Consider the following 24,446-nt stretch of genomic DNA (forward strand, 5'->3'; position numbering starts at 1 on the left):
CCTTTTCCCACTAAACTGTTGAACACCAAAATTCTCTTCCTGGCCGCTATGCTAGCTGACATTGTAAATGGTTACTTCTCTTCGGGTACTGTTTCCCTCCCTTTAAAATCTGCTGTCAGCACCTCCTCCTCAAAACCCACCCTTGATCCCTCTGCCTTTGCAAACTGCACGATCTCCAAACTCCTTTTTCTTCTCAAATCCTTGAACATGTTGTTGCCTCCCAAATCTGTGCCCATCTTTCCCACAATTCCATGTTTGACCCTCTCTGAATAAGTTTCAGCCCCTGCCAGAGCACTGAAATAGCCCTAAAGTCAGAAATTACATCCTTTGACTGTGACCGTGATGCACTGTTCCTCCTCATCCTTCTCGGCCTTTGCAGCCTTTTGCACGGTCGACCACGCCATCCTCCTCCAATGCTTCTCCTTTGTTGTCCAGCTGAGTGGAATCACCCTTGCCTGGTTCCACTCATGCCTATCCAGTCGTAATCAGAGAATCTCCTGCAATGCTTGCTCTTCCCAGCACCGTAAAGTTACCTCTGGAGTCCCCCAAGGATAAACTTGAGCTAATCCAAAACTCTGCTGCCCATATCCTAACCCGCACCTTCACCCTTGTGCTCTCTGGCCTACTTTGGCTCCCAGTCCACTAACGCCTCAAATTTAAAATCCTCATCCTTGAATTCAAATCCCTCCATACCTCTGTAATCTTCTACAGCCCTAAAACTCTCTTTGAACTCTTGTGTTCCATCTATTCTGGCCAATTATGCATCCCCCACTCCCTTTGCCTCGTCATTGGCAGCTGTGCTGTCAGCCGTTTAGGCCCTAAGCTATGGAATTCCCCCTCTAAGTATTTTAACACAATAATGAATTTAAATATTTGATTAGTGTTTGAATATAGGATGTTTTATTTCTTCACATTTGTCATGTAACACTGATATGAATTGGCTTATCTGTTCCATTATTTTTAATAATTAGTTTTGCAAATTTAGTTCATGACAAAATGAGTGACTGGTGTCAATGCTAAATAATCTACATTCTTTCATTCTGCATTGAGTTTGACTGTAAAATTCTTCCCCTCTGGCTTTATTTGTAATTTTGTACTAAATAGCAATAGGATATATAATTTCAAAGTACGAAAGTACATATCCAATTTTGTCAGATTCCACCTCAATGCAAAAGTGCTAAAATCAGAACTGATACAAAGTAGGTGGGGCAGTAGAGTCGGAAGAGATGGACTAAACACATAAATTGGCAGAACAACGGCCAATAAAATTTAATGCAGACAAGTGTAAAGTGCTGCACAGAGAAAGGAGAAATAGGCAACGCACATATTCCCATAAATGCAGTTGAAATAGCTAAAGGTGAAAGATACCTCGGAGTCTTAGTAGACTTGATGCTCAACATATCCAGTACAGAACAGCAATCAGCAAAGCCAATAGACAGTTGGACTACATAGCTCAAAGAGTAGACTATATCAGAAGTTGTACAGTACTCTTGTCAGGCTGCTACTTGAGTACTGCATACAGTTCCTCATCTGTATTTTTTCCTGAGATTTTTAAAAATTCATTCTTAGGATATGGGCGTCGCCAGCAAGGCCATCATTTATTGCCCATCCCTGGTTGCCCTTGAGAAGGTGGTGGTGAGCCTTCATCTTAAACTGCTGCAGTCCATGTGGTGAAGGTACTCCCACAGTGCTATTAAGTAGGAAGTTCCAGGATTGTGACCCAGCGACGATGAAGGTACAGCGATATATGTCCAAGTCAACATAAGGTGTGACGAATGGGAACTTGGAGGTGATGGCGTTCCCATGCTCCTTCTAGGTGGTGGAGGTTGTGGGTTTGGAAGGTGCTGTCGAAGAAGTCTTGGCAAGTTGCTGCAGGGCATTTTGTAGATAGTACACACTGCAGCCATAGTGGAGGGAGTGGATATTTAAGGTGGTGGATGGGCAATCGATTGAGCAGATTGCTTTGTTCTGGATGATGTTGAGCTTCTCGAGTGTTGTTGCAGCTGCACCCATCCAGCCAAGTGGAGAGTATTCCATCACACTACATCTGAACTTTCCAGGAGCTAGTAGAAATGTTTTCCATAAGGAGAGGTTTGTATTAATAGTTCTGTTGCATTTAATATCAAAAGAACAAATACATTGCAGGGGTTAAGAGAATGAAAGAGCTGTACTAATTTCAGGCTGCAGTTATACTGTCATTTCTCTCAGTACTTTCCACTTTCCTCTGAAGGATATGTCGTTTAAAAAAAAAATCTCCTAGTAGCAGCATTACGGTATAGCACATTAATACAACATTATAAACCCAGAATTAAGGCACTGGGCAGAGTAGGCACTTGGCAGATGATACATATTGGGCTTGTATTATAGACCTTCTGACAGTTGGATCAAGAGTGATATTGTCATGGATCAAGAAAATTGTTTATCGGGGTGGAAGAAGAGAAATCCGTGGAGAGACACAAGAACAGGAAGATTCAGTAAATTAAATCAGTTTGATGAAAGAAACTGAACTTTATTGGAAAGCAATTTCTACTGGAAATGTTAATTAACTTTCCTATGTTAGTGAGAATTTTGCCAAAAATCAAAATGGATTAAGCATGTAAGAATATCATGTTCTTATCAAATAAATCATATTTGTCTCTACCTCTCTCCCCTTCTTTAAGGCCCTCCTTAAAACCTACCTCTTTAACCAAGCTTTTAGTCACCCATCCTAATATCTCCTTCTTTGGCTTTGTGTCAATTTTTGTCTGATTACACTCCTGTGAAGCGTCTTGGGACGTTTCCCTATGTTAAAGGCACTATATAAATGCACGTTGTTGTTGTATATACAAATGGTAAGACAGTTGGGCTAATGCTTTTTCAAGCAAATCATATTTTATTTGGTGTTGACTTACATTGAAACTACAGCACAGAAACAGGCCATTTGGCCCAACTGGTCTATGCCGGCGTTTATGCTCCACACGAGCCTCCTCCCTCCCTACTTCAGCTAATCCTACCTGGATTCCCCTCTATTCCTTTCTTCCCCCATGTGCTTATCTAGCTTCCCCTTAAATGCATCTATGCTATTTACCTCGACTACTCCTTGTGGTAATACATTCCACTTTCTTAGCACTCTTTGGGTAAAGAAATTTCTTCTGAATTCCCTATTAGATTTATTAGCAACTATTTTATATTTATGACCTCTAATTTTGGACTCCCCCACAAGTGGAAACATTTTCTCTATGTCTACCCTATCAAACCCTTTCATTATCTTAAAGACCTCTATCAGGTCACTCTCAGCCTTCTCTTTTCTAGAGAAAAGAGCCTCTGCCTGTTCAGCTGTCCTGATAAGGATATTGTCTCAGTTCTGGTATCATCCTTGTGAATCTTTTTTGCACTGTCTCCAATGCCTCTACATCCTTTCTATAATAATGGAGACCAGAACTGTGCACAATATTCCAAGTGTGGCCTAATCAAGGTTCTACAGAAGTTTAACATAACTTCTTTGCTTTTCAATTCTATCCCTTTAGAAATGAACCTTAGTGCTTGATTTGCATTTTTTATGGCTGCTTTTTTATAACCTGTGTCGCTACTTATAGTGATTTGTATATCTGTACCCCTCGGTCCCTTTCCCGTTTAGACTCTTATTATCCAAGCAGCATGTGGCCTCCTTATTCTTCCTACCAAAATGCACTACCTCACACTTATCTGTATTGAAATTTACATGCCCATTCTGCAAGTTTATTAATGTCCTGTTGTATTTTGACGCATTCTTTCTTTGTATTAACTATACCCCCAAATTTGGTGCCGTCCACAAATTTTGAAATTGTACTTCCGATTCCCGAACCCAAATCCACTTTGCACCAGAAATCCAGTGTTAGAACTGGGTTTGTGCCTTGATGAAAGATAATTTACTGATTGCAAAACATAGGCATGACCTTTAATAATCAATGAACCAGTCACCTGATATAGCCTCGCACAAATTTTTAACTCTCTCTGAACAGGTTTACATTGCATTGCGAAGCAGACTAAAAATGTAGTTTTCACAGAAAAATATATGAGAGTTGATGCTGCATCTCATGCAGGAGCAATCCACAAGAAAATAAAGATTGAAACTCTTTACAAATCCCTATTTATTTCTCATCTAGTGAAAGTTGTATGAGACTTTCTTGGCTGGCAGAAACCACAATCAGCTGAGGTATTACAGTAGTTGTGTTATACTTTAAGATGCAGCTAAGAGGGCTTTAATGACTAATATCACAAGTTTAATGGGTGCTTGCATTTGATGGGTTATCAGAATTATGAAGTTTGGAATGGAAAGGAGGCCTCTGGCTATACAATCAATTATGGAACCAAATAGTGCTCTGAAGAATTCACTTATTATCCATGAACAGCTCAAAAGCCAAATGTCTCCTCAATGGGGCTTTCCAATATGAGCACAGGGCAGATTAGTAGCTCTGGACCAAAGTTGTCTGGAATAAGAGGACTATGTACATCTAATATTTATTAGATGTTGAAACTGGAACAGCTAGTTACACCATTTGCTTAACTAAATTGGACTAGTCTAGTTGAGGATAAAGGGGAACTCTGAGGCTTTAACCTTAATATTGTTACAGTACCTGTGAAGCAATCAACCTTTCTCTGGATCAGAAAAGAGAAGTAAGTAGCGAGACGGAGTCATGTTGAAGGTTCTTTTTTGGGAGGTTTCTATAAAGGGAAGTCTCTGTGAAGGAGGTGTAAGAACAAATAAAATATATAATGCACAATTTGGAAGAGGAGGTTTTATGAGCAATACTTTTATGTGAAACTTAAGAGTCACTTGCTTTTTTCCTCTCCGTTCTTTTTCTCTACCCTCTCCTTCTCTTAACGGCCTGGATTCTTTGGGATACAGTTCCCTGGGCACTGGTCACACCACCCAAGTGACCAATGTTCATGTACAAGATCTGACAGTAAGTGTTGCAACCAGCAGTACAATACTACGGCTCTATTTTGATTGGCGTCTGATACAAATATCTTCCAATAATTCATTTTCAGATTCTTACTAGTCTGCTTAAATCAAACTTGTATGTATTGCTGAACTACTCACTTGATAAGCTTGCTGAGCCACTGGGAAAACCCTTCTGTTGTTTATTTGCAGATTATGGTTTTGCAGTATGATTGGTATCCTCAGGCAAGACCAATTCTTTCCTTACCCAACAACAATGCGTATTTTTTTATTATTCGTTCATGGGATGTGGGCGTTGCTGGCGAGGCCAGCATTTATTGTCCATTCCTAATTGCCCTTGAGAAGGTGGTGGTGAGCCGCCTTCTTGAACCGCTGCAGTCCGTGTGGTGAAGGTTCTCCCACAGTGCTGTTAGGAAGGGAGTTCCAAGATTTTGACCCAGCGACAATGAAGGAACGGCGATATATTTCCAAGTCTGGATGGTGTGTGACTTGGAGGGGAACGTGCAGGTGGTGTTGTTCCCCTGTACCTGCTGCTCTTGTCCTTTTAGGTGGTAGAGGTCGCGGGTTTGGGAGGTGCTGTCGAAGAAGCCTTGGCGAGTTGCTGCAGTGCATCCTGTGGATGGTACACACTGCAGCCACTGTGCGCCGGTGGTGAATGTTTAGGGTGGTGGATGGGGTGCCAATCAAGCGGGCTGCTTTGTCCAGTACTCACTGGATAAAGCTGCAGAGCCAATGGGATGCCCTGTATTTGTGATTAAGCACTGAGATAAGTTTGAGCTGTTGAGTTCAGCTGGTTTTGTGGTCAAAACTGAACATTGAATTTGCTGGTAAATCCAATGGCTTTTTTGTACCAACTGAGTAGCATCCTCTTGTGACCCACTAATAGCCTCACACACTCTCTGCAGACTATTGGCAGTCTCAAAACAGAAATTCGTGGAGAAATAGAAATGTCCATTCATGCAGCGAAAGGTACACACTCAAAACATTTTCCCTTGCACAAAAGAAGCTGAAAAGGTAAACCTATAGGGAGAGGGAAGATCAAGGGGCGGGGGAAGTCACGCCATGTGACGGAGGATGCCTCGGAGGAGATGCTCGCAGGCTGACTGATCTCTCGACGAAAGGTGTGATTCCAGCCAGACTGAAACATGGAAGGATAAATTAATGTGAAACCGATATGCGGAGTCTCTACAGATGGTGGATTTACAATAACAGATCCATTCTTTCAAAAACATGCCTGCAGAACCCTGCTTTTCTTGGAAAACGAGTCGGCAGCATTACTTATTGTTTTTAAGCGGTAAAACTGTGGTTTGCCAGCCGGCCCCATGAAGGTCCCGGCCTCAGTCAGGACCGGTAGGAGTCTGATGCCGCGCCGTTGTGTCTGCCTGTCCCGTGTACTCGGAGGGGCCTTTCACTACCTGCCACTGTCCAGGACATCAAACCGCTGAAATTCTTAACAACCCTCGTCCCACACATGTTGTTTCTATTCGCACACATGACTAATTTAAACAGTCCTTCCACTACGCTGAATGGCGGTTATTTGTTCCACACACTCACCACTTCCTCCCGGTTTAATCTCAGCTCTCGCGCTGAGAAGCGAACCCGCGTTTGAAACGCGTCACTGAGCACAGGGGCGGAGCAACGCGACCCCGGAAGTGAAAGGCTTCAGCCGGAAAGGTCACCACTAATGGTGACGTTTATTAGTGAGTGTGTTGAAGGGGGAGCGTGGTGTGTTGTCGGCGGTGGAAGTGTGTTGTGTGGGGTAAGAAGGATGTGTTTTAATGTAACGCCGGCTCACCTGCTCTTTTCTGTTTGTGTGTTTTTAATTAAGCGAGGATACCCGGACTTCTGTCTATTTCAGAGCGAGGTTGTGTGTGGACTGCGGGGGCCTAAAGCATTTCCTGTTGCTGTGACTGGGCTCCGATTGGTGGCAGATGGCGTCTTGTTAGATGGAGTGAAGCCGGGGAATTCTACCTAACTGGCCCACTTACCCCCTTCCCCAAACATCTGAACCGCTGGCACCCTCCCCATCTGCCCAATTTTCTCTGGTAAGGCGGCTGTGGGTGAGCGAGCCGAACTCCGATTTATTAAAAAAATATAACCATATGGTGTCGTGCCCAAACCGACTGTTTTCAGATCGTCTCACGTCTTGTTTGTTCCAACAGAAGGTTTAAACCTCGAAAAGCAGCGAAAATGGTGTTAGCAGATTTGGGGAGAAAAATCACCTCTGCGCTGCGTTCTTTGAGCAACGCGACCATAATCAATGAGGAGGTACGTTAACCCGTGATGAGGAATGTGGATGCGATGGTGTTTTTGTTGTGCTTGACATTACCCGCTACATTGATACTAAAATGTGTCGGATTAACCCAACTAAATCTATTCTTCTGCTCCTCCTTGCCTATTCGCCTATAGATAATACCGTCAAGTTTCTCTCGTACAGTTCTATTTGGGCATTTAAAGTCATCGAAATAAAAACCTGGGTTTCAAATGTTTCACAATATTGCCAATCCGAAGTAACTTCATTTCATACCTGCAATATTTTCCGATGTGGTATCTTTTATATTGAACTTCATAATTAAAATTAACTTGATATTCACATTGAATTCTTCTTCAATAGTGATTTTTTTTTAATGCTGAAAAAAGTTGGAGCAATGGAGATGGCAGTGCATTTTGACCAGAGTTGGCTATTCTTATTCTGTAGGTAGACTTGACAGATTTTGTTAATCTCAGCTGTCAGTTGCAACAATTAAAATTATCTGTAGGCAGGATGGATTGTAGATATCTTATTTTCTTACTATTATCTCCTTCCAGAGCTGACATTCAATAATATTAAATATTAGAATTTTCAATTTAATATTTTTAATCACTTAATACAATATTCTCAGAAGCTGTTAACTTAACCTGAATAAGTAGGTAGTTAGAAGCAGAAGTCCCTAAGTCGAATTGTGGCATGAACACATTGATGTGGCAGATGAGATTAGAAAAGACTTGCTCTAATTTGTCTCGCTCCCTTTTTGTCTTCGTTTCAGGCCTTCCTGAAATATTTTTGTTGATCTAGTAATGAATTCCATAATTTAACTTCTGTAATCACATTATACTGAATTCTATATTGCACTGATTCCATAATGTCAAAGAAGAAAAAGTAGCAAACTGGATATCCTAAATTTTGACTTAAATTTGGCATCTTGCCAATTTGCATAGCCTATTTATCTTGTCTATATCAGTTGGTCTACTATTCTCACTTCTGTCCTTTCAGTAAGTTCTTCCCTCTGGTTCCTCTTATGTCTTGCACTTCCTGTCTGTGCCTGTCCTTTTCCTGTTGCCTCCTGAGGAGACTGACAAAAATAGATTTTTGCTTGTGTTGAATTTTTAACTTGTATTTAACATTGGAATTGGTATGTGTAGAAAAGTCATCAGCTCAATCCAGACAGATTGACTGGTGGGGATTCCACAAGCTGCAGGATTCTGCAGCCAACATAACAGGTTGTCTGAAGTGTTAACTTTGAATCAGCCGGTGCCATTACATGCAATCACAATCGTATTTGCATTATCAAAAGTTGACTTTCCATTCAATATTAGTGAATGGCTGTTTGATCTAATATAATTGAGATGCAGTCATCAACTGTCTTTGCTTCATTATAGCTGCAGAGGTGGTCCCATAGCATTTTCCACAGCTCAAAGATTAGGCCCCAGCCTGGGATATTGGGTTTGATTGACAGCTGTGTTTTGAGACATTTGAAAGGGTCATTGATTAACCACAGTCCTCTTTGACAGGCAGCATGATAGCCAGAGGTCTCCAGTTATTTATAGTATTGGCCCATATGTGTAGCAACAATCGGTCTACTGTCAATCTTGAGCCTGGTAAGAGTTGCATGTTTTGAAGTTTTACACTGTCCAGCCAAAAGGGTTGGTCAGATTGAAGCTGAACAAGTAAACTTCTGTTTTAAAGTCTGTGTTTAGAGTGGAAGTTCATGACATCATATGAAGGAGGTCATTGACAAAATCTCCATGCCCTGATAACGCAGTTTGGCTGCTCCTGTTTGGGATGCAAGTGTAATAGTGAAGTCTGGAGTCAGGAGCTGCCTGGCCGCACAGTGAGAAGCAGGCTAGGAGTGTGCGGAGTATTGCTTAGCGACCACATGACTGATAATGTGATAATAGTCCAGTGAGCTACAATCTCTTCCCACACTGCTCAAGTACATCTCCCCAACAGGTCAACAAATTGCACTGATGCTAAACCACCCTAAGCTACTGATTTCAGAACAGTGGCAGTCAAGAAAATTCTAACTTTAAGTACTGCATGTTTTTAAACTTATTAATTAAAAACTATTAATTTTATTCTTAGGTTTTGAATGCTATGCTAAAAGAAGTATGCACTGCTTTACTCGAAGCAGATGTCAATATAAAACTGGTGAAACAGCTTAGAGAAAATGTCAAGTAAGTGACTAAAATTAATTTTACATGGTATTTTTCATTCTTTATATTCAAGTAAATTACTTTCGCTGAAATGGTGGGCTGGCAAAATGCAGACTTGTTTATGAATTTATCATTGTTTTGCAGTTCAGTGACAGCGATGGGAGCTGTTCTTTTCTTGGTGCCTCGATATTGCTCATCCATTTTATTGTGCAACACCAATTTCTCTATTAGGAATGCTGAGTATTCCTAGAATCATTAGGATTGCTGGGAGAAGCATTTGAGAGAGGAAACGTACAACCTCAGCCTTGTAGATTAGCAGTTTTGTGACTAGTAGTAAAGTCGCAATATTAATTCACTAGAAATATTACTGGATCCCTAAAATGTATTAATTAATTGTTAAAACAATCTCTTGGTAATATCTGATATTAGCTGTGCCCATTCCCGTCACCACATACATATAAGGACTAAACTGAAATATCAATAAAATTGCAAAACAGGAAGTGCATTGATATTGTCTCGGTTTTTTATGTAAACAAATAACTGATCTTTCTGCATTCTGATAAAAATCTTACTTTGTGATATTACACGCTTTATCACCATTAAAACTATCTAATGGAAATGGTACACAGTGTTGAGGTTAACACCTGTCTGTTTTCTCCAGTGTGATGAGATATGGATGCTGTTTTTTCCCCCTTTTTTAAAAGACCAATCAGCTGCTTGTCCTCAAATGCTATTTGAGAGGGTCTCTTGGCAGTGACCCACCTTCCGCTGTAGTTTATTGTAACTTAAATTTGAGATTTATTTAAAATTTCAATTTGTGCATAACATTGTTCAATTACTTATCTGTAAAATCATGATCTGTCTGTTAATTGTTTTGAAAGTTTATTTTATATTCCTCTCCAAACTTTATTTCAGAGCAGCTATAGACTTGGAAGAGATGGCCTCGGGCCTCAACAAAAGACGAATGATCCAACATGCTGTATTTAAGGAGCTTGTCAAGGTATCTGAGCCAACAAGAACACTGCATTTTTATATTTTTCTTGCTTTAATTCAGTTTATTACCATTTACATCTATTATTTAGCTTGTAGATCCAGGAGTTAAAGCATGGACCCCCACGAAAGGAAAACAAAATGTCATCATGTTTGTTGGCCTTCAAGGTAGTGGTAAAACTACAACCTGTACAAAGGTATTTGATTTTATTCACTGCTGGAATATTTCTTGTAAGTCTTACATTTCCTGTATTTAGGTTTAAATCTAATTCCATTGGGAGGCAGCAGGTAGAAAGAGTGCTCCCCTAGTAAAAGGAAAATCGGACCTAGTCCACTTATACACTGCTTGAATACCAAGCAGATCAACGCAAGCCAGTGTTGGCTGAATTTTTGGAATAGAGGTGGTGGGGGAAAGTTCAGATTTAAGGATGCTAGAATAAATATCTTTGACTAGATTTAGAGCCAGGGATTAAAGAAAAGTAGGTGATTCTTTTACTAAATGAGCTGGATAGTTGCAAGATAAATAATTAAATGACTGAAGAAAAGATCCTCAAAGTTCATATGACAGTGTTCATTCTAAATGAAAGGCCACCAATTAAGTTTATGGTGAGCAAATAAGTTAAAATCCATCCATAAGACCATAAGAGATAGGAGTAGGCCATTCGGCCCCTCGAGCCTGCTCCGCCATTCAATGAGATCATTGCTGATCTGATTTGTTTTTTTACCTCAACTCCACTTTCCTGCCTTTTCCCCATATCCTTTGATTCCCTTGCTGATCAAAAATTTGTCTAACTCAGCCTTGAATATATTCAATGACTCAGCCTCCACAGCTTTTTGGGGTAAAGAATTCCAAAGATTCACGAACCTCTGGGAGAAGAAATTCCTCCTCATTTCCGTCTTAAATGGGTGACCCCTTATTCTGAGACTATGCCCCCTAGTTTTAGATTTCCCCCATGAGGGGTAACATCCTCTCAGCATCTACCCTATCGAGTCCCCTCAGAATCTTGTATGTTTCAATAAGATCTCCTCTCATTCTTCTGAACTCCAATGAGTATAGACCCAACCTGTTCAATCTTTCCTCATAAGACAACCCTTCCATACCCAGAATCAACCTAGTGAACCTTCTCTGAACTGCCTCCAATGCAAGTATGTCTTTCCTTTAAATAAGGGCACCAGAACTGTACGCAGTACTCCAGGTGTGGTCATGCTACAACTGTACAGCACCCTGTACAGTTGTAGCATGACCTCCCTGCATTTATACTTCATCCCCCTAGAAATAAAGGCCAATATTCCGTTTGCCTTCCGGATTACCTGCTGCATGTTGACTTTGTGTTTCATGTACGAGGACACCCAGATCCCTCTGTACCGCAGCATTTTGTAGTATTTCTCCATTCAAATAATATTTTGCTTTTTTATTTTTCCTCCCAAAGTGGACGACTTCACATTTTCCCACATTATATTCCATCTGCCAAATTTTTGCCCATTTGCTTAACCTGCCAATATCCCTTTGCATCCTCATCGCAACTTGCTTTTCCACCTATCTTTGTATTATCAGCAAATTTGGCCACAAGACACTCTGTTCCTTCGTCCAAGTCATTGATATATATTGTAAATAGTTGAGGTCCCTGCAGCACCCCACTAGTTACAGATTGCCATTTTGAAAATGACCCTTTTATCCCGACTCTGTTTTCTGTTAGTTAGCCAATCCTCTATCCATGCCGGTATATTACCCCCATCACCATGAGCTCTTATCTTGTGCATTTATTGAGTAGGATTTTGGAATTTTTACTGAGAATTTTGGGAAGAATCATTGTGTCCATTTTTGTGTTAAATAATGTCTCAAACTGTAGCCCTACAATTTGTAGAATTCTAAACTGAAGTCATAGAGTTATACAGCACGGATAGAGGCCCTTCGGCCCATCGTGTCCGCGCCGGCCATCAGCCCTGTCTACTCTAATCCCATATTCCAGCATTTGGTCCGTAGCCTTGTATGCTATGGCATATGAAGTGTTCCAATTTTAAAGAAAACACCCTTGCTTAAAGATACAGGGCAAAAATGGTTATAAAGATTTAAATTGAGCAGCCTGCATAATACTTATTCCAATATAACTTTAAATGGAAAATTAACTTTTACAATTGAAAACACTAAATGTCCTTTTTAATATATAAGGGCTAGCTTTGTTGGTAATTAAGCACAAGTGTCTTTATTTTTCACTTCAATTTCTGACGAGTACCATGATTTCTGTCACAAGACCATTTCATCATTTTTTTTCCCTGTTTTTATAGCTAGCTTACTACTTCCAAAGGAAAGGCTGGAAGACTTGCTTAATATGTGCAGACACATTTAGAGCAGGTGGGTAAATTGTGAATCACCAGTTGCTTAATGATCTAATGTGATTAAGGCTTAAAATTTTGATTTGTGTTTGCTTAAATTAATATAGACATTGTGTTCTGATCTTAACAAGCATCTTCAACAAATAAGAGTTTCTTAATTTAATAAATGAATAAATCCCAATTATATGATTTGTAAGCCAGCCAAAACCAGCATTATGACACATGCCATGACTGTAAAGGCTGCTGATTTTTAAATAAAATAATTTTATTCTGAGATCAATGACTGGAACTGGCAAGACTTTCCTCCAGTAATTAGGTTGATTTTTGCAACATTTGTAGCCATGTTGAAGATGCCCATTCTACAGCATATACATTCTTGGATTTCAATTGGTGTTGGTGCCACAGCAACAGACCTGTAGAATGTTATAAATCTACAAATTATTGTAAGATCTTTACTTCTTTCTCTGTACCAACTTGCATATAGTTGAAGACATTAAATTGTTGGGGACCCTTGACTCCACACATGTTGTTGCACTTGGGGAAACAATCTGTATTCAGCCTCTCTGTTTTAGAGAACTTCTTTGATGAAGTGTTTGCTGTTCAATTCCTGTGTAATGGGAACATTAATAATCTTTTATTTAACACTGTAGCACTGAAATATTTTATGCGCATTGAGTGAATCTGGCATAATGCTGACTTTGTGCTTGCAGCCAACTTCAATATCAAAATATTTTTATACAGGGTTTACAGTACCTTGTCATAACTTGAGTGCAAATGAACTGGTTAATTGATCATGTGCAGTCATTCTGGGACTTGGTACCATTTTACTATACAGATATATTGGTGTCAGCTGGTATCCTCCTTAATAACTTCAGCAAAATTTACATCCATAGTCAATTTGGCTCATGGTAAAGAATTAATTTTATAAAGTAGAATTGGTTTTAAAATGCCAGCCATCTAAATTTCTTCACATAATGCACTGGCTTGTATTGATCTATTAGTTTATAGTTGGGACAACAAATGCTGTTGGTGCTTTTAAAGGTTGGATATTTGCAGTAAAGTGGGAGTTTTATTTTTGGCTACATTTAGAAATAAAATGTTTATTTTATTGAAGACAAAATGTTTTCAAGCTAACTCTGTCTGTCAGGGCATCCAATGTCCTTGTGGGGCGGTTAACTAGTGCTGTGGGAGAGAGTTTAAACTAATTTGGGGGGTGGGCACCAGGATGAAACATTACAGAGGAGAAACAAGGTGCACACAGGAATGGGAGCGACAAATAGCATTAGAGTAAAGAATAGTTCAGAAATAGGGATCAGATGGGGCAAATGCAAGGCAGTCCAAGGTGGGTTTGAAGTGCACGTAGCGTGGTAAATAAGATTAGTGAGCCACAGGTACAAGTTACCACATGGGACTATGATCTAGTGGCAATAACAGAGACCTGGCTCAAAGAAGGGGAGGGCACTTAATATTCTTGGCTACAAAATATTCAGGAGAAATAGGGAAGGAAAGAAAGGAAGGGGGGGCCAGTATTGATCAAAGAAATTATTATAGCACTGGAAAGGGATGATGTAGTTTTGGGGTCAAAGAATCTATTTGGTTAGAATTAAGGAACAATAGAGGAGCTATTATGCTACTGGGTGTATACTATAGGCCACCAAATAGAGGGAAGGAGATAGGAACAAATTTGCAAGCAAATTACAGAAAGATGCAAGAACTATAGAGTAGTGATAATGGACTTCAATTATCCCAATATAGACTGGGATAGTAACACTGTAAAGGGCAAAGAGGAGGAAGAATTCCTGATGTGTACAAGAGAACTTTCTTGAACAGTGTGTTTCCAGCCCAACGAGGGAGGAATCAGTGTTGGATCTAGTTCTGGGAATGAAGTGGGGTAAGTGGAGCATGTTTCGGCGGGGGAGCTTTCATAATATCATAATAGTGATCATAATATCATCATGCTTAGCATAGTTATGGAAAAGGACAAGGAACTAGCCTAAAAATATTTAACTGGAGGAGAACAAATTTCATTGAGTTAAAAAGGGATCTTGCCCAGGTGGATTGCAATCAAACAGTTAGGCAAAACAGTAATTGAACAATGGGAGGCCTTCAAGGAGGCGATGGTTTGGGTACAGACTAGACACTTTCCCACGAGGGAGAAAGGAAGGGCATCCAAAGCTGGATGACTTAAATATATAGAGATTAAAATTAAAAAGTAAGAGGAGGCTTATGACAAATGTCAGGTTCATAATACAGTAGAGAACCAAGCTGAGTACAGAGGAGATCTAAAAAAGGGAATGAGTGGCAGAGAGAATATGAAAACAGATGAGCGGCTAACATAAAAGGGAACCAAAAGTCTTCAATAAATATAAATAGTAAAAGGGTAGATAAAGGAAGGGTGGGACCAAAAAGATCACCTTGTGGAGGCAGAGGGTATGGCTGAGGTACTAAATGAATACTTTGCTTCTGTCTTCATTAGAGATGAGGATGCTGCCAATGTAGCAGTAAAGGAGGAGGTAGTAGTGATATTGGATAGGATAAAAATAGATAGGGAAGGAACTTAAAAGGTTGGCAGTACTCAAAGTGGAAAAGTCACCCAGTCCAGTTGGGATGCATCCTAGGTTACTGAGGGTAAATAAGGGTGGAAATTGTGGAGGCTCTGGTCACAATCTTCCAATCCTCCTTTAAATATGGGGGTGGTGCCAGAGGATTGCAAATATTACACCTCTGTTCAAAAAGGGGGAGAGGGATAAACCCGGCAATTACCAGCCAGTCAACCTAACGTCGATGGTGGAGAAACTTTGAGACAATAATCTGGGACAAAATTAATTGGCATTTGGAAAGGTATGTACTAATAAATGAAAGTCAGCATGGATTTATTAAAGGCAAATCGTGTTCAACTAACTTGATTGAGTTCTTTGATGAAGTAATGGAGTGGGTTGATGAGGGTAGTGCAGTTGATGTGTGAATGGTCTTTCAAAAGGTGTTTGATAAAGTACCACAATAGACTTGTTAGCAAAATTAAAGCCCATGGGATTGAAGGGACAGTGGCAGCGTGGATACAAAATTGGCTAAGGAATAGAATGCAGAGATTAGTGGTGAAAGTTTTTTTTCAGACTGTAGGGAAGTATACAGTGGTGTTCCCCAGGGTTCGGTATTGGGACCACTGTTCTTCTTGATATACATTAATGACCTGGACTTGAGTACAGAGGGTATAATTTCAAAGTTTGCAGATGACATCAAACTTGGAAATGTAGTGAACAATGTGGAGGATAGTAACAGACTTCAGGAGGACATAAACAGACTGGTGAAATGGGCAGACACATGGCAGATGAAATTTAACGCAGAGAAGTATGTGTGAAGTGATACATTTTGGTAGGAAGAATGAGAAGAGGCAATATAAATAAAATGGTACAATTTTAAAGGGAGTGCAGGAACAGAGACCTGGGGGTGTATGTACACAAATCTTTGATGGAGGCAGGATAAGTTGAGAAGATGGGATCCTGGATTTTACTAATAGAAGCATAGAGTACAAAAGCAAGGAAGTTACGCTAAAACTTTTATAAAACACTGGTTAAGTCTCAGCTGGAATATTGTGTTCAATTCTGGGCACCACACTTTAGGAAGGATGTGAAATTCTTAAAGAGGGTGCAGAAAAGATTTACTAGAATGGTACCGGGGATGAGGGACTTCAGTTACGTGGATAGACTGGAGAAGCTGGGGTTGTTCTCCTTAGAGCAGAGAAGGTTAAGAGGAGATTTGATAGAGATGTTCAATATCATGAACGGTTTTGATAGAGTAAATAAGGAGAAAATATTTCCAGTGGCAGAAGGGTCGGTAACCAGAGGACACTGATTTATGGTGAATAGTAAAAGAATCAGAGGCGACATGAGTGGGGGGGCAAAAAGTTTATGCAGCGAATTGTTGTGATCTGGAATGCACTGCCTAAAAGGGTGGTGGAAGCAGATTCAATAGTAACTTTCAAATGGGAATTGGATAAATACTTGCAGGGCTATGGGGAAAGAGCAGGAAAGTGGGACTATTTGGATAGCTCTACCACAGAGCCAACATAGGGACGATGGGCTGATTCGCCTCCTCCTGTGCTGTAGGATTCTATGATTCTATGTCATTAACTGTACAGATCCAAAACCTGACTCATCTGCTTTGCAACATGTTGCTTAACACATAATGGAACAAGGAAAATAGTACATTGAGTTTCAGGTATGCTGGAGCTTTGATTAGCTTTGTTCAACACATCATCTTGTTTTAATATTTCTGGCCTACAGGTGCATTTGACCAACTGAAGCAGAATGCAACCAAAGCAAGAATTCCATTCTATGGAAGGTAAGATTTCTGACTGAAGATATTTAAAACATAATTTTAATTAAATAATAAGTAAACTTAATTTATATATGACTGCTATTAGTTATAATCTTTAGCATTTGTAAATAGACTTGATATCTTGTTCAGATTTCTTTGTGCCTTTTTGGAGATGTTTGTAAAACATTATGGTAAATTGCATCTGCAGAGAACTGAATCAAGTTTTGGGATATGAGGGGAAATAATTAAAGTTTAATGAAAGTCTTACTGTACAAGAATCTGTTCTGTTTTCATTCACCTGTTCTCTTAGAGATGGCTCAATATTTCAGCTTCCTAGTCACTTCAGTAGAAGCCTCAAAAGAGAAATGTGCTATAGATGGGCAAATAGTATGTTTCCCTGATTAGTACTTGTCGGATATGTCACAGAACTAGGAAAACCAACCCCCTACAACTTAAGCTTGGTGATGTACTTGTAAATCGCCTATTTACTGTGCTTAAGGTGGTAGTCATAAATAATAAAAAATAACTCTAGGTCATGTTGGTTTCAAAGGTTTACAGTGTTAAATCACTTACATCAGATAATTACAAATTTGAGGGTTCATCCTAACAACCAAAATGCTTAATTTCAGTTATTTTAAAATGCAATAGTTCTGAGTTTTCTTTGACCATAAGGAAATAAAATTTGAAACCTTAGTATAACTGAATTCAAATGTATTTTTTAATAATTGGAACTACTGCATTTAAATATGTTTCTGGATCTTGTGAACCAAGAATTTATTCAGGCAGATTATTTCATTTGGCAAACCTAAAGCAGGTGTTTGCGTGCCAATAAATCACTAAAGTAATCTCAGTATGTTTCTAAGAAATACTTTTTTCCCCCTTTTTTGATACAGCTCAGAAAGATGCTTTGAGATTTTGTCTGTGGTAGCTTTATTAGATACTTCATAACACAATGAAGTAATAGGATTTGAGTTGACACCTATGATTTTCCACATGATTTCTTAGTCAATGAAGATACTGAGGGAGGGAGGGTGGTGACTGATATTATTTGTTGGGGGGAAGGGGAGAAAGGTTGAGAATTTGGAGATTGTACTTGCACCTCATACTGGGAGAGACCTGGGCTATTGTTGACTGTAGTTTGTTTGTATGTTCATAGGAGAAAGGATGATTGATGGAGTCGTACATGGGAAGGGAGAGAGGAATAATACAGAGAGCAAATCAGAAATAAATCCTGTTTTCTTGTCCTAATTAGCTATACAGAAATGGACCCAGTGATCATAGCTGCAGAAGGTGTGGAAAAGTTTAAAAAAGAAAACTTTGAGATAATAATTGTTGATACTAGCGGTCGACACAAACAGGAAGACTCCTTATTTGAAGAAATGTTGCAAGTTTCAAATGCCATAGTAAGTTTTTAATGTGATCACGAGAACATGCTTTTTGACTGTTATGAAGCTGTTATTGTGGAGAATATGTATCTGTAACTTTTTGAAAACCATTTTAGCAACCAGACAACATTGTTTACGTAATGGATGCATCAATTGGTCAAGCGTGTGAAGCACAAGCAAAAGCTTTCAAAGATAAAGTGGATGTTGCATCAGTTATTGTAACTAAGCTCGATGGTCATGCAAAAGGAGGAGGCGCTCTCAGTGCGTAAGTGATTACTTTCCTTTTAATGAATAAGTACTATTTCGATTTATTTTTGTGCATGGCGGTTTCGTAAACAGTTCAGTCATGAAGAGTACAGCGGGCCTCTTCAAATTTGTTATGAGGGTATCCAAATTAGTGGATATGGTACCAAAAGTAAAATACTGCAGATGCTGGAAATCTGAAGTAAAAACAGAAAATGCTGGAAATACTCAGCAAGTTAGGCAGCATCCGTGAAGAAACCGAATTAATGTTTCAAGTTGATGACCTGTCCTGACAAAAGGTCATTGTCCTAAACATTAACTCTGTTTCTTTCTCTACAGATGCTGCCTGACTTGCTGAATATTTCCAGCATTTTCTGTTCTTTATTAGTGGATATAGTAGTTTGGCTGAAATGTTGGAAATTTGTTCCAATGTAATTTGACTTCTGCAGAAGCATTCGGTGGATTTTTTTTTTTGCTCAAAGGTGCCACTTCTAATTAGGGTTTCTTTGTGTGTGGGGGAATGGAGGGTTTAATAAAGGAAGACACTGCTTTAGAGTGAAGCTGAGTTAGTGCATTTTTTTCTTGTTTTTTGTCACGTTACTTCAGTCATGCTTTTTTTTTAAAAAAAAAGCAACTCCTTTTGAATCATATTTTATCCCAGTCTACTACTTGCCCTTACCTGTGATTGGCTGATTTTTGCCTTGTGATATACTCCTAGCATGGTTCTCCAGGCTGTCACTCTGGAGTCTGTATAGTGGGTTGTAGAAGCCTTTGCACTGCTTAGTGACTTCCAAAAGTAAAAGGTATTTTCCATACTTTAATGTTTAATCAGTAGTTGTTTTTGTCTTCTATGGTTTATCTCCTGAAACAGAGTTCGCGTGCGTGTTTAGTTGCCATTTTTGACATTATATTCATGTGACCGACATTATATTCATGTGACCGACATTATATTCATGTGACCAACATATATTCTAACTTTTATTTTCATTTCTTTCAAGGGAACAATAACATATGTTAGCATTTAAACATAAATAATGAATGCTGGAGTTGATGGGGGGAGAAATGGAGCTGCATTACTGCTATTGCCAGTGGCCACTTTCTACTGTGTAAATCTGGTGGAGCTGTGTTTCTCCATCTGAGATGCAACTTTATGGTTAAAAGAAAAAAATACAATTTTTAACGTTTTTATATATCTATGGTTAGAGATCAGATGAAGTGCTAATTAGGGAGTCTGTATGATAACACTACCAACATAACTGAGAGGGAAATAAGAGGAAATCTGTAGACCGATCAAGATGATGAATAGGAATAATTAAATTATTGATTTTAATTACCCACTCATTGATCAAGATGGGGAGGAGTAAATAACCGAAATGGAATTCTTAAAATATGTGCACAGCTTGTTTCTCAAGCACTGTGTTTGTATGACTACAAGAGGAGAGGTATTGCTAGATCTAGTTATGAATAAGAAAATCAGAGTAAATGAGTTAAATGTAGGTGAGCAATTTGGGAGTAGTAACCATAACATAATCAGGTATATGATCTATATAGAAAGGAAAAAAGTTAGTACAAAAACAGGGGAACCAGATTGGAATAGGGCAGATTTTATAAAGATAGGGAATGAGTTAGCTGAGGTGAGGTTGAAAGAGAAATTGGCGCACACAATGGGATAGTTTTAAAAAGGAGATTGCTGAAGTGTAGTATAAATATAACTTTGAAAATTTGATTAGTCTTTTTTAAAAAGTGCTGTGGATAAAGAAGTTAAAAGAAACTAAAATTGAAGAAAAGGACATAAGGGGCGATAGATGCGATTTTAAAAATAAGAGGAGGGAATCTTAAGAAAAAAATTAAATAGAACAGTAAAAGTATTCTGCAAATATGTCAGTAAAAAGAGAATTCTAAAGTGTGAGGAGGGACCCACGAGAGGACAGCATAACAAGTTAATAGAGGGTAAATGGAAATTGGTGCCAATGCTTAACAAGTACTTCACATCAAAAAAGAATAATAATGGGAGGAGGTAAATCAGGAATTGGTTAAAAGTGTGATGAAAGATTATAATAAATAAAAAAGGAAAGTATTAGGGGAGCTAACTAAAGGACCTGACTGGATACATACAAAATTCCTGAGGGAAATGGGGAAGAAATAGCAAAGGCACAGGATATTATGATTTGCAGTTCTATTGAGTGGATGTGTGTTGAAGGATTGGAGAGTGCCCAATATAATGGCCATTTTCAAAAAGGGAGACAGAGCTGACCTGCATAATTACAGGCCAGTCAGTTTAACATCTGTGGTAGGGAAAATTTTCCAATCATTAATAAAAGATGAAATTACTAAATGTTTAGATGAAGAGAAAATAATTAGGAACAGCCAACACAAATTTCAGTAAGGAAGATCATGCTTGACAAATCCGATAAGAGTTCTTTGAGATGACAAAATTGGCTGATGGGGAAATGCAGTGGATGTGGTATAAAATGGACTTTCAGAAAGCCTGAGAAAATGTATCTCACAAAAAGGTTAAGGGATATGGAATTAGATCAAGGGTAGCAAATTGGATTTAAAAACTGTTGAGGAAAGAAACAGTAGGAGTTAAGGGCAGTTTTTCAGAGTGGTTGGAAGTGGGTAGCAGTGTCCATCTGGGACTGCTTCTGTTCCTGGTGTACATCAATGATTTGGATATTGAGAGCGTGTGGTGCCTGAATTTGCAGATACTTAAATAGGTGACATAGTAAATAATTTTAAGGAACAAAGGAAGCTGTGAAAAAATATTTAAGATGGTGGAATGGGCAAAGAAGTGGCAGTGCAATGCAATGTTGCTAAACATGAGGTGGAACATTTTTGTTTTAAAGTGTAATTATACTTTGGAGGAAATTTGGGTGATGTGGAAGAGCAGATTCAGGTTCACAAGACATTAAGGCACCACCTCCAGTGGATAAAGCCATTTTAAAAAAAAAATAAAAAGCTAAAGGAATACTGGTTTTTATGGCAAGAAGTGTAGAATATAAAAGTTGATGTAATGATGAATCTATTTTTAAAAAAAACCTTTAAGACCACAGTTGGAATACTATGCAGTTTTGGCCTATGGAAAGATGTTGTGGCAATAGAGAGGGTACAGTGCAGGTTCACTAGGATGCTACCTGGTATGAGGAAATACAAATACAAAAAAAGACAGGAGAAATTGCATCTCCTTTTGTTGGAACAGAGAAGATTACAGGATGGTTTGATAGAGGTGATTAAAATTACGAAGGGATAGGACAGTGTAGATAGAAACAGAGCATTTCTTGTGATTGAGAGGTCCAGAATGAGGGGGACTTGAATGTAATATTAAATATAAATACATGGTCAGAGAGTAGGAGAATTTTTTTAAATATTGTTATGAGGCTGTTGAATGCATTACTGGCCTAGTGATTGACATGGTCTCTGCTTCAATGTTTAAGAACAGGGCTGGCATGTGGGATTAGGATTACTGCTCGTGTGGAGGATAAACACCAACACGGACTGGTTGGGCTGAATGACCTGTTTCCATGTTATAATTCTATTATTGGTAGTTGGGTTTCACATTCCCTTGAAAAATGCTATGTAAACACTCCTTTGGGTATTTACATGTTGAAACATCAATAGGTAGCTGCAATGCTCTTAGTGATGCTTCCCTTTGATACCACCAGGTGGTTCTCTAAGAATTGCCCAGCTTTATTTTTTACTTGAGTAATGCTTGCCTGTAACAGCACCTCGTGATTCTGCAGAGCATGCTGATCATGTGATCATGCTTATGCACTAGTCCATCTGCTGTGTGGACTTGCAAGTATATATCTTAAATGTTTAGTTTTTAAATTTTAAACATTAAATATTTTAATATGTTTATGAAGAACTTTTTAGTTGGTGACTGTGGGCTGAATTTTCTCTTCTGCCATGGCTACTAGCCCTGTTGTTCAACTGCCAAATGATGGTGTGTTTCACTTTTAAGGCTGCATTGTTTATAAAATATACTAGGTTTTGATTCCCCTGGTGCAATGCCATGGGAGATCAAGAAGTGTAGATTTCAAGTGAAGCCTGGTGGAAGGGCAGGGGATAATTGAACCAAGATGTGTAAATGTAAATCAGCCCTCATTTTAAAATTGAATCTTTTGAAGAGGTGACTAAAGTAGTGGACAGGGGAATGTCAATGGATGTTATTTATATGGACTTCCAGAAGGCATTTGATAAGGTCCCACATAAGAGACTGTTAGCTAAGATAGAAGCCCATGGAATTGAGGGAAAAGTACGGACTTTGTTAGGAAGTTGGCCGAGCGAAAGGCTACAGAGAGTAGGTACTCACATTGGCAGGATGTGACTAGTGGAGTCCCACAGGGATCTGTCTTGGGGCCTCAATTATTCACTATTTATTAACGACTTAGATGAAGGCATAGAAAGTCTCATATCTAAGTTTGCCGGTGGCATTGTAAGCAGTGTAGATGAAAACATAAAATTACAAAGTGATATTGCTAGATTAGGTGAATGGGCAAATGTGAGGTCATCCACTTTGGATCAAAAAAGGATAGAACAGGGTACTTTCTAAATGGTAAAAAGTTAAAAACAGTGGATGTCCAAAGGGACCTAGGGGTTGAGGTACATGGATCATTGAAGTGTCATGAACAGGTGCAGAAAATAATAAGGCAAATGGAATGTTGGCCTTTATATCTAGAGGACTAGAGCACAAGGAGGCAGAAGTTATGCTGCAGCTATACAAAACCCTGGTTAGACCGCACCTGGAGTACTGTGAGCAGTTCTGGGCACCGCACCTTCAGAAGGACATATTGGCCTTGGGGGGAGTGCAGCGTAGATTTACTAGAATGATACCCGGACTTCGAGGGTTAAGTTACAAGGAGAGATTACACAAATTGGGGTTGTATTCTCTGGAGTTTAGAAGGTTAAGGGGTGATCTGATCGAAGTTTATAAGATATTAAGGGGAACAGATAGAGTGGATAGAAACTATTTCCGCTGGTTGGGGATTTTAGGAGTAGGGGGCACAGTCTAAAAATTAGAGCCAGACCTTTCAGGAGCAAGATTAGAAAACATTTCTGCACACAACGGGTGGTAGAAGTTTGGAACTCTCTTCCGCAAACGGCAATTGATACTAGCTCAATTGCTAAATTTAAATCTGAGATAGATAGCTTTTTGGCAACCAAAGGTATTAAGGGATATGGGCCAACGGCAGAGATATGGGCCAAAGGCAGGTATATGGAGTTAGATCACAGATCAGCCATGATCTTATCAAATGGCTTAGCAGGCACGAGGGGCTGAATGGCCTACTCCTGTTCCTATAAAATCATACATTCTATCATTATATACCTTGAGATTTTGTATCTATATCTTATTTTAAAATCTTGCACCTGCATGCACTTCTGGTTCATCAAACTGTACCTTTGTTGTCACCCACTTTGTCATACTTTTGCATCAACATTTTTGCATTATGAAATCCTATGTTCATATTTATAATGGCAAACCACATATGAAAACTTGTCACCTTGTAGCTGCACAACCTGGCCACCTGGTGGCTTTTCCTCACAAATCACTCAATGTTTTGAAATGTTTCATCACTTTTTTTCTCAATAACTGAAAGCTAATGTCCAAAATAAGGATTTAATAAAAATTATAAATTCAAAAACTAAAAATTTCACTAACATGTTTTAAATTTATCAATTGAATTGCCTTGGTGTCTTTGAATTTCTTCATTAAAATTTTGACTTGAAGGCCTCAGCCTCTCAAAGGCCTGGGCTTGAACTTGATATTTTTGCTCTGAGCTGAATTTGATTGGGTATGCCTGAGCATGTGCAATTTACCCAACTACACTTGTACTGTTCAGTCA

The 24,446-nt window shown here is 39.1% G+C and overlaps 1 protein-coding gene and 2 long non-coding RNA genes across 4 annotated transcripts in view; 1 reads left to right on the forward strand and 2 right to left on the reverse strand.

The window, feature by feature from the left end:
* Positions 1 to 887: 887 nt before the first annotated feature.
* On the reverse strand, positions 888 to 6,562 carry LOC137326404 (uncharacterized). The gene is made up of 3 exons (XR_010964191.1): positions 6,476 to 6,562; positions 4,596 to 4,699; positions 888 to 2,063 (listed from the first exon to the last, which is right to left on the reverse strand). It is a non-coding gene; the product is annotated as an uncharacterized lncRNA (long non-coding RNA).
* A 7-nt stretch (positions 6,563 to 6,569) lies between these two features.
* Positions 6,570 to 24,446, forward strand: part of srp54 (signal recognition particle 54) — a 29,166-nt gene continuing 11,289 nt past the window's right edge. Inside the window, exons 1-10 of one of the 2 annotated variants that reach the window (XM_067991450.1) lie at positions 6,570 to 6,680; positions 6,780 to 6,966; positions 7,087 to 7,189; positions 9,264 to 9,355; positions 10,250 to 10,334; positions 10,417 to 10,521; positions 12,611 to 12,677; positions 16,942 to 16,999; positions 18,228 to 18,378; positions 18,477 to 18,625. In XM_067991450.1, coding sequence (XP_067847551.1) covers positions 7,112 to 7,189; positions 9,264 to 9,355; positions 10,250 to 10,334; positions 10,417 to 10,521; positions 12,611 to 12,677; positions 16,942 to 16,999; positions 18,228 to 18,378; positions 18,477 to 18,625 — 785 coding nt within the window. In that variant the 5' untranslated portion in view covers positions 6,570 to 6,680; positions 6,780 to 6,966; positions 7,087 to 7,111. Of the gene's footprint in view, positions 6,681 to 6,779; positions 6,967 to 7,083; positions 7,190 to 9,263; positions 9,356 to 10,249; positions 10,335 to 10,416; positions 10,522 to 12,610; positions 12,678 to 16,941; positions 17,000 to 18,227; positions 18,379 to 18,476; positions 18,626 to 24,446 lie in introns of both variants that reach the window. The other variant, XM_067991449.1, reaches the window with a different exon arrangement.
* The window catches only part of LOC137326405 (uncharacterized), a 32,038-nt gene continuing 17,841 nt past the window's right edge, over positions 10,250 to 24,446 (reverse strand). The window contains exons 3-4 of the long non-coding RNA XR_010964192.1: positions 19,283 to 19,465; positions 10,250 to 13,265 (exon numbers count right to left, since the gene is read on the reverse strand). This is a non-coding gene — a long non-coding RNA (uncharacterized lncRNA). The remainder of the gene's footprint in view (positions 13,266 to 19,282; positions 19,466 to 24,446) is intronic.

This window comes from Heptranchias perlo, chromosome 10 (assembly GCF_035084215.1).
Source record: "Heptranchias perlo isolate sHepPer1 chromosome 10, sHepPer1.hap1, whole genome shotgun sequence".
In the NCBI taxonomy this organism is placed as follows: Eukaryota; Metazoa; Chordata; class Chondrichthyes; order Hexanchiformes; family Hexanchidae; genus Heptranchias; species Heptranchias perlo.